This window comes from Triticum dicoccoides, chromosome 3B (assembly GCF_002162155.2).
Source record: "Triticum dicoccoides isolate Atlit2015 ecotype Zavitan chromosome 3B, WEW_v2.0, whole genome shotgun sequence".
Lineage (NCBI taxonomy): Eukaryota > Viridiplantae > Streptophyta > Magnoliopsida > Poales > Poaceae > Triticum > Triticum dicoccoides.
In genome coordinates, this window is record NC_041385.1 from 83,641,026 (window position 1) to 83,659,365 (window position 18,340).

At 46.9% G+C, this 18,340-nt stretch overlaps 2 protein-coding genes across 6 annotated transcripts in view; both read right to left on the bottom strand.

The window, feature by feature from the left end:
• LOC119274893 (vesicle-associated protein 1-4-like) overlaps positions 1-4,093 on the bottom strand; it is a 9,634-nt gene extending 5,541 nt beyond the window's left edge. For both annotated transcript variants that reach the window (XM_037555642.1, XM_037555643.1), the window contains exons 1-3: positions 3,964-4,093; positions 3,155-3,532; positions 492-875 (exon numbers count right to left, since the gene is read on the bottom strand). In XM_037555642.1, the coding sequence (XP_037411539.1) occupies positions 492-875; positions 3,155-3,532; positions 3,964-4,068 (867 nt within the window). In that variant the 5' untranslated portion in view covers positions 4,069-4,093. The remainder of the gene's footprint in view (positions 1-491; positions 876-3,154; positions 3,533-3,963) is intronic.
• Positions 4,091-18,340, bottom strand: part of LOC119274891 — a 36,491-nt gene continuing 22,241 nt past the window's right edge. For all 4 annotated transcript variants that reach the window (XM_037555638.1, XM_037555637.1, XM_037555639.1 and 1 more), the window contains 4 exons: positions 9,066-9,464; positions 8,087-8,566; positions 5,594-5,971; positions 4,091-4,530 (listed from right to left, as the gene is read on the bottom strand). In XM_037555638.1, coding sequence (XP_037411535.1) covers positions 4,102-4,530; positions 5,594-5,971; positions 8,087-8,566; positions 9,066-9,464 — 1,686 coding nt within the window. In that variant the 3' untranslated portion in view covers positions 4,091-4,101. The remainder of the gene's footprint in view (positions 4,531-5,593; positions 5,972-8,086; positions 8,567-9,065; positions 9,465-18,340) is intronic.

The following is an 18,340-nucleotide window of genomic DNA, read 5'->3' on the forward strand; positions in this document are numbered from 1 at the left end:
TGCCCCCAGCATGTTCGTTGACTTTTTGTACTTGTACCTTAATGTTGGATGCTTGATGTTGGACGCTTGGTGGTATGTTTTATAATATAAAGCGGGGGGAAACCCTTTTTCGTTAAGGGGCTTAAGAATTATTCTCCCACCCCTGTGGATGTTGTTTAATTAGCACATTCTTTTTTCCTACTACTTTGTACTCTACCCTTTTGTGCATGAACCTATTCTCCTACCCTTTCAATGCAATGAAGCCCAAGATTTTTGCGCTTTCTCAAAAAAAAAATGAGTTATGAGTAGTCCATAATCCATATAGAGGCAACGGGGTTTCTGCAAGTGGCTATGTAGCATTAACCTCTTTCTTTGTGGATTGCATGAGCTCTAAATATGATTACAATCACTTTTATGCAATGGATCATGAGCTTTAGGTATCCTTTGTAGACGTAGTAATAGAAAGGGTAATACAAATAAAAAACAATGCATTGCATAATTTAGAATCTCACCTTGTGAAAAAAAATGGGCAATTCTTTACTCTCTTCCTCACTCATATAACCAATGATGTCTCTAGCTTCGACACCTTCAGTCACAAGACGGCTCCAAAAAAATATCTTGTCTTCTAACTCGTACTCCTTGCCTCCTGGTCCCATTTCCTTCAATTGCCATACCATCGTGCTTTCTCTAGTGGATCTTGGTGGCAGAATTCCTTCCATAAATGATTCTTTACGTCTTGCTGCATTCTTTACCACGCTATATACATTGAAAGCAACATTGAAATCTGTAATGTTGATTATATCAAACGTGAACGGAAATATCTCCTGCGGCGAAAAGGGGAAGTGGAGCTCAGCGGGATCAAATTGGATCAACTCATTTGAGGTTAATGAGCTTATCTGCAAAATAAAGACAATTATGAAGCTATGTACTGATCGGACACGGAGAAATATGCAATGAGAAAACTTCTTTCTCAGTTCGTTTATGCTGAAGTAACTAAAGTGATCTAAGACTAGTATCAATTTTTTTAATGGTAACCCGGCGACCGGCGGTGTGGTTGGATTTAAGGAGGAAGCCCCTGAAGTTGATCGGTTCAGGGAAGGAATATGGCAGAGGGCAGGGCACCGGCGATCCAGTGCTCTATTCAATTGCCATGCCGCTCGTTTTCCATCTGCTCCTGCCATCTTGTCCATAGACTACAGCCCAAAGAAGCGTGGAAGGCATTAGAGTAGCCATGACTCATAGGCCACGTCGGAGCCTGCACCAGAGCTGAGAATAGACTTTGAAGCTCAGTGGTCTGCGGCAGTTGGTTCAGGCCGAGGCAGTGATGCAGTCTACACAGCTCATTGGGCTCTAATGAATCGTCACCACTTACCAAAAGAGGATCCTACAATTTTTCTGACGGTGCTACGGCGGGCTGACGCCGGCATGAACTATTTTCATTATAAATAAGAGTGGCATACAGCATGATGGGTACAACAGATACACCTGACACACACAACAAGGAACAAGGAACAACAACACCCGACACGGAAACAAGGAGCAACAGAAGGACAACCAGAAGCGAGTTATAACAAGCAGCCAACACAAAGAACTTTGCAATCATCACCACGAGCGGACCAAGAAGAGAGGGAGCTAGCTTTGTTGGGTCAGTCAAAGGGAGATCCGCCACCGAGAAGACATAGAGAAGAAGTCACCTGTTGTGCGATCACTCTGCACCTTGAAGAGCTAGGAAGTTGCAACCATCGTCGAAGGGCATCCCACTGCCTAGGAACGTCGCGACAGAAAGAGCCGTGCCGAAGGGAAATATTCCGCCAAGACAGTCCTACACCTCCTCTGGGCCACACCATGGCCACCATCACAATTAGAGAGAACCAGAGCACTATGCGAGGCCACCAAACCTCAGACGCCGTCAAAGGAAATCGAACACCGAGACCTCACTGCCGCCACGAGCCACCAAAAAGAGAGGTCAACCATCAGCATAGGATGACCAAGGCATTGGTCGCCACCACAGAGCACCTCCACCGCCACCGCCCTATAATCCAACAAACTAAGCCAACGCTCCAACCCAGACATCAATCAACCAACCATGGATCCCTGGCTCCTAAAACAACGCCCCCAAGGGGGAAAACGACATTAAAGATGTCATCATCGTCTGGTCTCGCCTGGAGCACCGGAAAATAGCGGGCAATGGTAGCTCCCCAATGACATCTTCATGAAGGGAAAAAACGCCCGGGGGAGTCGCTATCATTGTTGCCGATGAGGTTGGCACTAGGCTTTCATCTGAAGCATCCCGGCCCGGCCGACTCTGCAAACGCCGGCCACCGAGTCCGGCAGCTCAAACCTTCCCCCTCCCACCAGTCCACGGCCACCGTCCCTGCTAGGTCCAGCAAGAGACTTCGGCTATCGCATCCGCTCACCTTGAGCATTTGCGCACAGAGTTGGATCGGCCTCAGTTGCCACCCGCACCCATTCCCTCGCCGTCAGCCACACCACCCTACCACCACACGCCTACCCCACCAACAACAGCCACTACCGACCCCCAGACGCAGCCATGGTCACTGATGGCCGTGCAAGCTGGATCTGGGCATAGAGAGCCCCTAGACTGCGCACGGCAGCTCACCACAGTCACCACGTCGCATGAGCCAACATGCCGCGCTGACCACCATCTCCGCCATGCGCCACCAGGCCCCGATCACGGGCGTGGGGACCGCCGATAAATGGAGCAAGCCGCTGTCCAAAGGGAGCTAGATCTAGGGCTGGAGCTCCTCATGACAGAGCGGTGTTGGATCTCCCGGTTGACCGAGCAGTCCGAGACTCTGCACGACACGGCGCCACCACTGCCGATGCGTGCCCTTGTTCACACGTGAGTTTCCGGCGCCACGTCTGGACAAGAGGAGGGAGAGCCGTCCCCGGCGACACCCTCCGGCGGCAGTGGGAGGAGTAAGAGGGAGGTGGGGTGGGTGTGGGCGGCGGCTGGGGTTTCTCCCGAGCTGCCCGCGGGAGCGACACGGGCAAGAGGATCCTACAGTTGCAACCTCGTGATTCTGTTTGGGTCCTTGGGGTTGATTGTTGGGATATTTTAGACATTTTATTTGGGTATCAGAGAGTGAAAAACTAAATGGGAACGATTTTTCAAAACAAAAATCAATAATAATTGCATAACCAGTGAACTTGCCTTGCTAAGGACAATAGGCAACTCCTTGCTCTCTTTTTCAACCATATAATCACCAAGGTCGCTGTCTTTGACACCTTCGGTCACAATGCTGTTCCACACAAAGTACTTGTCATTGACCTGCATATGTTCTGATGCCTCTTCCTTTCGTTCCCTTGTTACCATAAGTTTTTGTGTGGACTGTGGTGGCAGGATTCCTCTTGCTGGCTCTGTGTGACACCATGCCGCATTTGTTGGCCTGCTATATGTATTGAAACCAACATTGTAATCTGTAATGTTGACTATCTTAATTGAGGACAGCACCTTCTTGTTTGGTAAGATGGGGAAGAAAAGTTCGGGTGGATCAAAATGGATCAGCTCGTATGAGGCCGGTGAACTTGTCTGCAAAACAGAACAAACACATGGATTAAGCGTATGCTACTTCTATAAATGTAACCACTAAGCATCAAAAGCTGTAGTGTTCCAATTCTGTACTCATTGGCACTTCGTTTGATTCACTGTTCTTTTCGTATGCTCTCAAGTATATACATCTCCTATTATTCTTGAATGTTTACCAGTGTTTGTTGTTTGTCTTAATTCGTATTTAAGAAGAGAAGAATAATCTAAATAAGCAAGTCAAAAAGTGTTCTGAACTGAAGAGGGTACAAGGAGCTCACTAGCTTAAAATTTGCCTAACGTAACAGGTTCGGGAGCTCCAAAGGTTCAGTATGCAAATGAGTTTGGGGGTAATTAACTAATGGGTATTTAGATCTTTCTAGGGGTCAAGAGGAAAAATACAAGGGTAAACAAAAACATAAAACAGAGTAACTCACCTCTGTAAGAACAATGGGCAACTCGGTAATCTTTATCTCAGACATGCTATCAATGACATGAAGGGGAGCCTTGGCGCAGTGGTAAAGCTGCTGCCTTGTGACCATGAGGTCATGGGTTCAAGTCCTGGAAACAGCCTCTTACAGAAATGTAGGGAAAGGCTGCGTACTATAGACCCAAAGTGGTCGGACCCTTCCCTGGACCCTGCGCAAGCGGGAGCTACATGCACCAGGTTGCCCTTTTTTTTTTATGCTATCAATGACATCACTGACATCTTCACTCACAATGCCATTCCAGACCATATATTTGTCTTTGCAATGCATGTCTGTCAGTTCCTTTTCCTCTGTTATGCTTGTTACCATAAGTAATTGTGTGGACCGTGGTGGCAGAATTCCTTCTGACGGATTTGTGAAATACTTTGCTGAATTGCTTTTCTTGGTGCATATACTGAAACCGATGAAGTGATCTGTACGGTTGACTATGTTCACTGAGGACAACACACTCTTGTTTGGAACCAAGGGGAGAAAGAGCTCAGGAGGATCAAACTGAATCAACTCATTTGAGTTTGTCTGAAAGAAAAAGAAATAGCTGTGGATCAATTGGTCCCATAAGAATATTTAAGTAGAGTACATTATCTTCCCGTGTAAACTACACAATCATTATCCTTCGACTTGAGTAACCCAAGCATCATTGACCAAGATTCCAAGCAACATTGCAACAATACATTATTTGTTTCTGACATAACAACCATGACAAGCTAATGGGTAACATTTAATAGTTGGCGCTCCTAACAGTCCCCCACCTCTACGCATGCCTTGTCATTAAAAACGTTCTGGAATGATTTGATGAACGTAGAGTGTCGGGTTCTCGAAGTGGAGGATGCATATGTTGACTATTTTTTGGACTTATTCTGAAGTAGAGTTGAATTCCAACTTGTGGGAACTTTATATCAAAATATTTAATTCAGAATAAGTATAAAAAATAAGAAATCTGAATTGATTTTTTTGGTAAAGGAACATTTCTTTTCTGAAAGATTTGTATGAAAAGATGGTTTGAACTTTTGGACTAGCTAGTGGGTAGCATGGTAATAACGAGTGTTTAAAAAAAAAGTAATAACGGGTGTTCTTAACATTGTAATGCCACTAGGTTCAAACATGGAACAATTTCATATGATTAACTACTTCCTCAAAGAATTCAAAAGAAAAATATAATATTTGGACTATGGCAAGAAGTCTTATTCTCGAGAAATTTAGAGGCAATGACAGTACATATTGCAAAGGTAGTCATTAGTAAATGTTCTGCAAGCAGTCCTCATTGAGCTGCAAAAGCTGAAAAGGTACAAGGAGCCCACTAGCAAAAATAATGTACTACCTCCGTTCCAAAATATAAGATGTTTTGATAGGCTATTTTAGTCTATTTTGAAACAGATTAAGTACATAGAACTACTGAGATCACTAAAAGGACATTGACAAAGGGTTCCAGTAACCACAATATTTTTTAATGAAAGTAACCACAGAATTTCAGATGGCATCAATTCGCATGCTTTAGATCTTAGTTTTAGTTGGAGAGGGAGGCAGGACCGCAGGAGTATATAAAATTAAAATTGACACATTACATTATTAGGGAAGTTACCTCCATGAAAACTATTGGTAACTCTTTACTCTCCTTCTCAGATGTGCATCCTTTCAGGTCGACAGTGTTAACACCTTCATTCACAAAGCTGCTCCACACAATGTACTTGTCTTTGCACTGCGTTTCTTCGAGTGCATCTCCCTTTTGTATCCTTGTTACCACAAGTTCTTGTGTGGACTGTGGGGACAGGATTCCACACGGTGGCTCAGTATTGTACAATGCCGCATTATTTTCCTTTCCAAATGTATTGAAACCGATGTAGTAATCTGTAATGTTGACAATCTTTATTAAAGACAACAGATTCTTTTTTGGCGAGAAGGGGAAGCATAACTCGGGGGGTACAATCTGTATCAGCTCATTTGAGGTAGATGGATTTATCTGTAGAAAAGAACATAGCTGTAGATTAACTGGTACTCCCTCCGTTCCAAAATAGATGACTCAACTTTGTATAAAATTAATACAAAGTTGAGTCATCTATTTTGGAACGGAGGGGGTATAAACGAATCATGCAATAGGAGAACATCATCTTGCAGTGTGAACTACTCCCTCCGTAAACAAATATAAGAGTGTTTAGATCACTAAAGTAGTGATCTAAATGCTCTTATATTTCTTTACGGATGGAGTACATCATTCCGCTTTTTTCTAGTAGGGTAAAGTAATATTTGATGACCAAAGTGGGACTCTCCCATGCATTAGCAAGAAGACGCGGCAATATCAAGAATCTGAAGGTAGACAATAACGATTTGACTGCGGTGATGTTCTGCCACCTCTGCGACTCGTCGTCAACAAAGCCTTGGAATTGCCTCGCTGGATAGAGTCTTCGGTTTTAATTGTTGGGCTCATGTCCATGTATCTTGACATGCTTTGGGGTTAAATCTAGTATGGACTAAAACTACATTTTAGTATTGATTCCTATCTCGAAATTAAACTTGTAATAAGTAAACATATTTTCATGGGACCATATTTTGTAAAATGTCAAGTTTTTGTAAGTCACTTTAAAATTTTGCTACACGAATAGAACCCGCTAGTCTGCATTACAATTGGCATATACCCCCTTCTATTCAAATAAAGAGGATTGTATAAAACTCAGACCAAATGAGAGAGGAGTAAGAAAAAGGAGGGAGTAGTAACTTATATATAGTTCCAAGGTTTATTAACTCTCTTAATTACTTGGATGACCTCACAAACGGTGATCACTAATTACCAATCTAATCTTTATGGCTGAGTGGAGAGAGATGTCCTTTTTTTGATACTATGATTACAATGACTATTAATGAAAAAATGATGGTCCAGATACTCTACAATGCCCCATAATTTGGGTAAAATTTCTGGCCTGGGATGCCCTAAAGTACTCATGTAAAATAAATTTCACATTGTTAAAACTTTGGATGAAAATTTTAAAATTTAGAATATGCAATATAGACTGAAAAGGCCAATGGTGAATAAAAAACGATTTTTTTCGTGACGAACTATTATTATTATTATTTTGAAATCATTATTAAGAAAATTATTAGGAATAATGAGAGCTTTAACCTTCTAATCAAACCAGTGTTGAACACAGAACCACTTTGCTTGTTTGGAAAAGCCAAAAATCATATTGATGTTTTAAAAGAAAAGAAACGGTTTAAATAATTATGAGAAGTCTAAGGATTTGGAAGAAATTACAAGTCGGCATGACAGTGAGGAATAACATTGTAGGCCTAGACACTAAAGAACATATTGGGTGGCGGTCTAGTGAACCATCACTGATTACAGTGTTGTGTGAACCTTAGATATGCAGAGGCGGGAGTGATCTCAGTATGGTTGTATCATCTTGATGTAATTGTCTGAGTTCAATAAAAGCTTCCATTATCTAAAAAATATAGTGATGTGTTTTCACTGTGTTGCAAACATATCCATCATCTAAAGTAGGAACTCACTCATCCTCCATTCTTAAATAGTTGGAACTCACTACCTATTTTTTTTCTCTTCATGCAACTATGCCACATCATCAAGTCACATGCATGTGGTGATAAGTTACAATTTGTGCACTAATCTATTAATGCAACCATGCCACCTCAGCAAGCATGCATGTCAATTTGTTTCACTAAATGTTACACGCTACATTTTTGTACTTGGAGCAAATATATGTAGGTCATGTTACACATTTTTTATTATTAAAAATGGCACCCCGTTTGACTTCAACCCAATAAATTTGTTCTTTTATACAACATTTTATCATTGCTTCATATACTTCATTGTCTTCACAATATATTCCGAGAGCATTCCCAAATTTGTTTCTGCAATAGTTTTAGTTTTTTAGCATCTATTTATGCATTTGCTTTACCAACATTCCCGCAGCAACACTCGGGGCATCATCTAGTAAAAAGAAAGGTAAGGTGCTTGGAGCTAGCTCACTATCTTGTATTCTAAAATCTTAGTTTAAGATTCGGAGGCCAAATACACAGGGTAACAAAAAGTAAAACTAATGCATTCAAAAATTAGGGAGCTCGCCTTGGCAAGAACAATGGGCAACTCTGTAATCTCTTCGTTGGCAACATGACAAGTACGGCTGTGGTAGACGGGAAACTCTGTACCATCTTTATTCTCCACAACGCAATCACAGAGGTTGTCAATGGGCAACTCCGTACCTTCTTCATTCAACAAAAGGAGATCACTGGCTTTGACATCTTGAGTAAGAATGAAATTGTGCAGGAAGCACTTGTCTTTGCTCTCGCTATCTTCTAGTTCATTCTCCATTGTTTCTCTTTTCACCACAAGTCTTTGAGTAGACCGTGGTGGCACAATTCCATTTCTTGGTTCTGTGTCGTACCACGCCTTATTTTTTTTCCAGACATAGTTCTTAAAATAGATGGAGTAATCTGTCATGTTGACCATATTAACCGAGGACAGCGATGTCTTGTTGGGCAAGAATGGGAAGTAGAGTTCAGGAGGATCAAATCGGATCAGCTCGTCTGAAGCACATGGGCTTATCTGCAAAAATTAACAGAACTGTGGATAAGGCACGGAAAACGAATTCTTGATTTTTTTCTTGAAAAAATGACACGGAAAATGATGCAATGTGAACATCGCCATCAGTTCATTTCTACTGAAACAAATCAATCATCGTTGACCTATTCATGATTTCACATGGAAGCGATCTAAGTGTGAAACGCCTTCAGCGTACAAGATATAATTTTTGGAGCAATTCAGGTTTACTAATGGGTGAAGTAGCTCTAAAGCACATCACAAGTCGAGATGACAGTGAGGAGTGAGGAATTAAATTGGCTGCCATTGATATTTTGCAACATATTTCCATTGTGTTTGCAAAGATATTTATCATGTAAAGAAAACATGGGTCAAAGGGTTAATTGTCACCACAAGGATCATTCCATTGGAATGGAGACCTCATGATTCTACTAGATGGTATGGGAGGCCAGAGATAAGGGTAACAAAAAGCAAAACTATTGCATTGCATAATTAGAGAACTCACCTTCTGAAGATTTATGGGCAACTCCTTAGGCACTTCTTCAGTGATGAAAGGAATGAGGTTGTCAGCTGCGACACCTTCAGCCACAATCATGTTCCACACAAAGAACTTGTTCTCCCACTTCATATCTTCTATTTCTGTTTCTTTTTTCTTTGCTACCCTTTTTATAAGGATTCTTTGAGTGGACCGTGGTGGTAGAATTCCTCGACCCGATCTTGGGACCACATTTCTTGTCAACGAAGATGTAGTTTCTAGAGTCAACAAAGATGCAATGAAACCAACATAGTAATCTGTAATATTTTCTATGTTAAGCCATGCCATTGAAGCCTTGTTTGGCCAGCAGGGGATTCTGAGCTCAGGTGGATCAAACTGGATCAGATCATTTGAGGTACATGGGGTCATCTGCCGAAATGAACACAGATATGGGTTAATATTAATCTGAGAAACATGCAAGCAGAGAACATTACTTGTTCGTTTCATATTGAAATAAATTGATCATCATTCACAAAGTTGGGACGTTGTGCCACCAGCAACAATATTCCCAATGAGATGATATTGTATAGTTTTTTGTTTTTAAAAAACCATGAGCGCTGCTTTCAATCATTAGAAATCGCCAAGGCAACCCGAAGAAAACAAACACGAAAATCATAGAGTCCCAAACGCAAACTGAAAAGAGAAAGAAAACAAAGATTATACAACTACAAAAAAAAAAAAAACATGCCCACTCCGTTAACCAGTTACGACCGGGATCCGCTGGAACAGACCCTTAGCGCCCGCCCTTCCCCACAGCAAGGCCTCGTCTTTAATCATCCGGTCTATCATCCGGTCTAATTCCTCCGTGGAACACGATGTCTTTCGAAAGACTGTTCTGTTTTGCTCCTTCCAAAGTTCCCATAGTAACAACATTGCCATAGTTGCCGATGTTTTCTTGCCCTCTTTGCCCAAAAGGATTTTAGAGGTTTTGATTCTGTTTGACCACCACTGTTGGAGGGAATCGTCGCCCCTCCAGCTGTCCAGAATGAAAGCCAATAGGTTTGTCCAAGCGTCGACCTTTCGCCAAATGGTCCTAGCAAAAGCACGATCCGTGAAGATGTGTGTTGCATTTTCATGCCTCGTCGGTTTGGAGGATTTTTACAGGAAAAACATAGAAACAAGGATTCCAAAGGAAATTTTCCTATAGGTGCATTCGGTTTGTAGGAAACACATACAAGAATTTCATAGGAATACAATTCATTTCCTCTGTTTTTGGAGAATTCTACACATCCACTCAAAGCCTCATTTTTTGCATAGGAACGAGGCAAGACAAATCCTTAGGATGGCAAGTGTCATCCTAACAAATTCATATACTACTCCTAAATCCTACGTTTTTTTTTCCTCCAAACCGAACAAGCCCTCATATTTGATGAAACAGAAAGGGCACCAAAATGTTGGCCGTTGGATGGGTGGAGCAGAGGGCCTCGCGGAAGGAGGGCGGCGTCCGACGCGAGGAGCTGGCTTCTACCGAGGAGGGGCTGTGCTCCTGCCAACCCAAGGCGCGGGGGAGGCCATGGAGGCTGGTTGGGTGGGCGACGGGGCCGGACTGGCCATTGGCAAGAGGGGGGCATGGGCGGAGTGGCTCAAGAGTGGAGTGTCGTCTTCTTTCAGTCGGTTCCTTCCTTCCGCATCATAGCGACTGGCCGCCATGGCTCCCTGCAGACGGCAAGGCACCCTCTAACTAGAGACTATCGTGCTCCTCCTTCCGCCGCGGCAGCACCCCAAATGTCGGACAAGTTGTGACTATGCGCACACTCTGCCTAGTGTATTTGTATCAACGCACTCTCAGTTTATCTTCGGTGAGGACCCGTATGGGCAGCGTGCTCATATCGAGGGAGGCGACAATTTGTCTTTGTTCTTTGCGAAAGTTGGGCCCCAGGCGCCGGCCGTGCAGATCTTGCCCCGCCCAGCGCGCACGAGATCCTTGCGGCCGGACGAACACATCTGGGCAGAGGAAGGTGCACAGAGAAAAACGTCGGGACAGGCGGGACACCACACAAAGCGGGTAGGAGGTAGTTTAGGAGCGCCGGTGCCGGGGCCACAGCTGGCGAGGAATAGTTGAGGGAGGGGCTGCCGCTAGCGGGAGAGGGGAGGAGCCGGAAGTTTATGGCAAGCATGATTCTCCTATGTCTGTCGGTTGCGGCCCGGATAGGCCCGGGAGAAAATTGATTATTTGCCCTGCATTACTTCTAACTTGGATAATCCCCCCCCCCCCTTAAGATTGACGGGTGGGCCGGACCCACTAGCCATTGAGAGAGCCCTGGGGAAAATCATCAAACCCCATATAAAATGGGGCAAATGATCCAAATCCCCGGCCTGATCACCCCTACATCTGGTCCTCTACAATTACATACCACAAAATTACAATCTCAAACCCTTTACAACCTCAAACCCATCCTACCAACAAACCAACTTGTGGTGGGCTGGTTAGGAGGACAGTGGTATTCCCAACCCACCGGAGTTCAATTCCTAGACTTGAACATGTCCTCACACATTTCTGTATTTATTTCAGGCCTTCCGGCTATGTGCGTTCAGTGGTAGCTAGGGGTGAGTGTATTACATATGTATAAGCGTATGTGTCTGTACTATTTTAAAGAAAACCGTACTACCCTTGCAAACACAAAATAACCCACATACTACTACATAGAGATATGAACTAGCCTATTAACACTACTCATCGTCGGAGATGTACACGACGTCTGTGTGGGCGATCCCAGATGGATCGACCTCCTACTCGTTGGCCGCCTCATCTACGACCACGAAGAGTTCGTCGCGCTCCATGGACGTGTGTTTGAGGAAGCGGTGGATGGCCTCCACCTTGAGCTCCGACCGTATGAAATCGAGGACGGCTTGCTACTCAGCCGCCTCTTCCACTTGGGCGACATCGAACTCCGTCAACACTTTGTCCTTGGCAAAGCCTGCAGCTGAATCCACCTCACATGCATCCTCTTCCTTCTCCAGATTTATGTCCTCCATGGCCGGGTCCGGCCCGTCCTCCTCCTCTGACTCCGGCGATTCTGGAGGCAGTCCGACTACAATCAGAGCTTTGCGCTGATGGAACAGAAATTGTTAGTACACTCGGTAGGGTGCCTGGCGAGGTCGGAAGTACCAGGATGGAACCCACATGCACAAGCTACCCAGGTTCAGGCCTCCCGAGGGTAATACCCTACGTCCTACTCTTTGTTGCTATCCATGGTGGGGATACCTCATGCGAGGGATTACAATGGTGTAGATGTGATTGCTACCTAGAGTTGTTCTACGAGAGAGAGAATAATTTTAATTATTTAATGACTTCTTATGTTGTGTTGTGGCCTACCTTGTTTGAAAATTTATTTTAAATAACTCATCTTATTTAGCTCGAGATCGACTCGAGATCATAACAAGCTGAGCATGAGCCATTTTCTACAGCTCGACCTTGAGCTTCGCTCGATTTGAGATCGCCCAAATTTTAGTATAAGTTAAGTTGAGCCTAATCCAACTCGAACGAACTCGACTCATTTGCAACCCTGATTACGGGCTGCATATGCGTCATTTGACCCCGAGTGGATTACTGCATCTAGCCTGCTATGTGACCCTCTGTGAGTGCTTTCTTGGGGTCCTCCCTCACTTTGGCCTCTGGAAGCACTTCTTTGAGTTCGTGTCGCGTTTGATGAAAGGCAATATTCTGGCCTATGGAGGAGCAGCCATCTGGCCTGGCCTTGGCTCCCGATATTTTGAGCTCACATCACCTCCTGAGGCAAAGGAATGTGAGTAGTATTTGTTCTATGCACCAGACATAGTGGGGCATTACACGAAGGTCGGACTGCCCCGTTTGCTAATGTGCCCTCATGGCAGAAGCCAGAGTGGGGCTCAGTGCTAGAGGTCTCCTTGGAGACCGCCACACTGATAGAGGTAGTCCATCATCTTCCAGATATAGGGTTGTAGGGCGTCCACATCCTGAAGACCTAGATGGAGAGGAACATCCAGTCCCCGGGATGGAGGGAATTTCCTATGTTTGACTACAAAGGTCTTAAGGACCCAATCACCTTCTCGACTGGGAGATCACGGAGGCAGACATGGAGCTCCATATGCATTTGGTTACTGGTCTCCTCCTAGGTGAGATCTGCTTGGGGGTCGCCATGGAGCCCTATCACCAGGGCAATCCTTGCCCCGAGGTAACTCATGGTGACCTGCTTTGATGCCTTTTTATATTTGAAACTTGCCTTTTGCTTGTGTTGGTGTTGCTTGCTTGTTCTTAGACCTTCCAGGATTTCATCTTGATCCCTCCTCAGCCCCGTTGTGCTGATGCGGCTATGTATTGTGTCAAGGCTTCGTGGCCGCCTCCTTGGTGTACTCCGAGGGTGCGGTGCATGCACAAGCGGACCCGTCGCCAGGGAGGTCACAGAAGAGGTCGAGAAGATGACTATCGCCCTTCCATTGGCGAGAGTCATGTGGTCTTGAACCACGCCGTCTGCAAGCCTAGCTGTCGAGAGTGCTGGGACCCACAAGCTACATGTGAGTTCGTCGGTCTCGGCTTCAAGCGAACAAGAGCCCCAGGAGACCTCCGTTTTGTGCACCTTGACAGAGACTGGCAAGGGTATGGCTGGAACACCGAATCTTGACACCGAAAGAGAGCCGCCGCATCAATCAAGTGAGGTGGACTCCCCAAGTGTGGAGGCCGCTAGATCGTCCAGCCCACCCAAAGTGATGACATCGCATGCTGTCGTGCCTGAAGTGATCCCCCGTCATAGGCCCAAGGTTGGTGCTCGAAAACCCTTATCCAAGTATTGTTTTTCCTCCATCCGTGATTTTTGCTCGATTGTTTTCCTTTGTTCTTTATGCGACTTCATAATCCTGTAGAGCCACACACCTTAGGAAGAAACTTGCAGGCCACCGCTTGAACTCGAGTCCTCATCCTTCTGTTATTTTGTTGCCTTTTGGAGAGTGGCCCTATGGCGACCCAGCCCCTTCAGCTGTTGCAGGCCAGGACCAGCTAGAGTTGAGATGCTTTGCGAAGCCCCCATCGGTCCAGGGTTGTGACAAAGTTGTGGATCCGGATCGTGGGTCTGTGTTGGGCACTGATTCTATGAGTTGTTCCATGCGGGCTCCTGCTTCTACCTCGGATGATCTTGAAGGCTCGGATATGTCGAAGGAAATGAAGTCTGCACTTCAGGAGAGCAGTGTGCTTGCTCGTGCACGCATGCCGCGTGACGAAGCTCGCAACAAAGGTATGTCGAAGTGTCAAAGAGTCTGTCACCCTCCTAGTAGCCCCCGAGCCCTGAGTGCACTGTGGTTTGCCATAATGGGCTCGAGGTTTCTTCCTTGAACTGTTATGTTGCATTGAGTGAAACTATACTTTTCGCAGGTCTTGACGGAGCGTTGAGCCGCTCTTGTTTCGAGAGTGGAGGAGCTACACCATTTGTTGGATGATGAGAACCGTCGGGTTGTGGCACTTGAGAGCTCTGTTGCGGACTGTATCTGTGACTCTTCTTTCTTTTTAAAGAACTTGTGTCTGAGGATTCTCAGTTTGTTTGCTGACGGCTCCTTATTGTGTTGGTTAAGCAGCCGAGGAGCAATTTCATGAGATATGGTGTCGCCTTGGCTTGGTTCGAAAGGAGACCGATCGTTGCCGAAGTGAGGTGCTTCCTTCGCTTTGGCTGTGTGCTTACCCTTCCACTTGAGATGAAATTATCCACCTTTCCATTCAGTAGTCAAGTTCAAATTTTCTTATCCCCTTCGCGAGTGACACACGAATCATGGGTTGACCCACAACGCGTTACCGCTCCTCCATTGCCGGGCAACCACAAGAGGAGGCAATGGATCGGCCACCGCTGCATCTTGGCATCGACAACAACGGGGTTGGGCATGGAGCAGCGTCCTCCTATCCTGTGTCTCCTCCTAGCGCATGGATCTGACTGTGGCCTGTTGCTCGACCTTAGTGGCAACAACGTCGAGGGGATAGTGCCGCTGGACCTAGCAAACGTTGTAGTGTTAGGGCTGTTGTCCACCGATGGAGGCTGGCTCGGTTTAGTCCCACCTCGCCTACGGGAGGAGGCGATGACCAGCTTCTAAGGAAGAGTATCCCTCCTCCATTCAGTCCAGGATTTTGGGATGGAGCAGGCTCTCCACTGAATGTTGGCCCATGTGTGCATAAACGTTCAGAACATGGGTGAATGTGGGCTAGGCCGAGTTGGACACTAACATCTGGTATCAGAGCCAACACCACCATGCCTTCCGGAGGGGCTTCTTAGGGGGATGGGTTGTTAGGGCTGATGTCCACCGGTGAAGACTGGCTCTGTTTAGTCCCACCTCGCCTACGGGAGGAGGCCATGACCATCTTATAAGGAAGAGTATCCCTCCTCCTTTCAGTCCGGGCATTTGGGATGCAGTGGTCTCCCCGCTGAATGTTGGCACACGTGGGTGAATGTGGGCTAGGTCGTGTTGGACGCTAACATGTAGGGGCTTCATGTGTTCAACCTTCGCGGGGAGGAGCACGAGGAGTAGTTGCGGTAGAGCAAGCCTCCTCACCTCCGCGACCGATCCACTCTAGGGAGGCCTCGTCTCCCGGTTCCTTCCCCAGCTCGCGAGTACTAGCCACCACCATGAAGATGAGTTGTGGTGGAGCAAGATCTCAAAGGGAGGAGAGGTGGCAGCGCACTAGGATGGTGGTGGGGTTGGGTTGGTGCTCGTTCGACTTTGAAGGAGAAGGATCCGATTGCTTTTCTTTTCTACGATGTGTGAGGGGCTTTCTTGCAAAATAATGGGGACCCTTTTGTAATTAATGAGAAATTGATGCCACATCAGCGTATGAAAGTGGGCTTTTGTGGGATCAATTTCTATGGCAGGTTTAGATTGCTTGTGAATTTTGTGATGAGTTCTAATACCACACTGTTGTATTGATCCATAAAAAGATCCTACTCTTTCCCATGTCAAAGTATCATCTTGGTCATAAGAGTCAGATAATTATTTTATTATGTTTTTATTAGTGCTCTAAATCAACATGTAATATCTTATTATCATTAAACAACGTGCAAGCAATCTCTCAACTCTTAGGTACTTCAGATATTTACAACTAGTTTGCCCAATGGCCTACAACTTTCTCACAATATATTTTGGCAACTCCTTTTCCCCAATAAATTTTTCCCTGTTGCTTTCAGAAATCCACAGCCCAACCAAACACCACGAGAGCGTAAAAAAAAGAGAAGTGCACATGCTCTATCACGCAAGCCAAACATCGTCAAAAACTTCAAAGAAGACAAAGAAAGGCTGAAGTTGGATGCTTTCGCCTCTCGTAACCTCCACTTTTACCAACAGAGACAAAAGCAGTAGCGTCGCCAACTTCGTAAGAACATCTATAGTCGGGCTCTTCAAACCCTTCCTATACGCCCAGGCGGACCGTTCGGTGAAAAAAAAAAGACTAGACCGAGTCCTCGGCACGCCTCATATCTAACCCAGATCTAGGGCAGATATGGGAAGGCCTGGGCGTGTCTGCCATGTCGGATCGGGCCCACGCTGGCTCACCCCGACCCCACATATATTCGTTTCCATCCACTCCCCGAACCAAACCTTCTGAGGGGACGGCGGGGCCTCGAGTCCCATGTCCTACTCTTCCCTCGCCGGCGACCACACCTTCCTTCCGAGGGGCTCAGCCGGCCGCCATACATGGGCACAACTGTGACGTTGCCGTAGATTTAAATTATGTTATATGTTACTCCCTCCGTCCCATAATATAAGAATGTTTTTGACACAACACTAGTGTCAAAAACGTTCTTATATTATGGGACAGAGGGAGTACATGTAATTGTATGAATTTGAGGATTCATAACTGAGGTATCTGATTGTGGAAATGAAAATTTGAGGTGTTACCGGTCACTGTCCACGGGTGTTTGAGAGTCCGGATTTGGCGTATCCGGTTGTAAATGCTCTATGCTAGGATGGAGTAAGGATTTGGAATTCAGGACTAGTTCTAGGGTAGAAGACGAGCCCACCCACCAACCAGATTAATTACTGTCTGTCCTAAACTCTATAATTGATTCCTGCCCAAAATTAATAATCACGCTGAAGCCACTAATCAACCAGCTCAGCAGACAGCGTGGCAAAACAAGCCTATGTGGCATAGCTTGCACCCACCTATCAACTTAGGGTACCAATTTGCACCATTTGCAACATGATGTACGGATATGCATCCAGCTGACAACTTCTTGTAGCACATGTGCGGTTTACTCTTTTACTAAATCTGTTTTGAATCATTGCTAAAAAGAAAGAAACGAGATGGCGCTTGTTGGCTCTGGTGACTCTGGCGATGGCGCCGGTGCCCACCCGCCGTCCGTAGCCTCCTCCGCCTCCGCCCCTTCCGCGCCGTCCGGCGGGTGCCCCGTCCCTGCACTGTCGGCTCCGCCCCGCCCTCCCCCCCTCCGGCCTCGCTCTCGTTGCCCGTGGCCGCCGCCCCCATCACGCCGCGTGTCCGGTGGGCGGATTTTGCCGATGACGAACCCTTCCTTCCCCCCGCTGACCCCTCCGCCTTTCTCGCCGCCGTTCCTCGTCGCGCTGCGCTGCCTCGTCGGGCTGGTGGCTCAGCCCCCCACGTGCGGGGTTTTGCCGCCGCCCCGCGAACGCCGCGGCCGCTGACGACACCCTCGAGCTCGTCTCGGGCGGATGGGTGCAAAGGCGCGGGTTTGGCTGGTGGGTCGGTTCTTCGCCGGCGCATGCGAGCCTGGGGCGTGGTTGGCCGCTCCGACAGGGGGGCCGCCCGCTCCTCCTGGTGCCGCCCGGCGGTGGGGGACTGGCCTGCGACATCCCCGTCCCCCCCGACGGCTCCTTCCACACGATCGCCATCGCTCCCGTTCGTGCGCGCCTCCCCCTTCAGGCCCTTCATTGCGGCTTTTGGTTCGTCGAGCTTGCGATTCCTCTCGTCCAGTCGGGGCTCCGTGGCCATGGCTGCCTGCGCCGAAGCTCCGCCACCGGCGGCGACGACGCTCGCCTTTAAGGGGGAAACCCTTCGGGCGCCTGTGTTGCCCCGCCTCCTGGGCCGTGCCGATGCTGCGCCTGGGCTCCTGGGCCCCGGCCCACCCCGGTTGCTTGGCCCTTCGGTTGGCCAGCTCCCCCTGGGCCGTCCCACTGCTGATGGGCCGATGGTGTGCCCTAGGCCCAGGGCGCCAGCCCCATCGATTTGGCTCCCCTGCGGCCTCCCTCGTCCCCCTGTCCCCATCCCCACCGCCTCCATTTGCCCCTGATCCGGCTCGCACCCCCCCTCCGCTGCCTCGTCG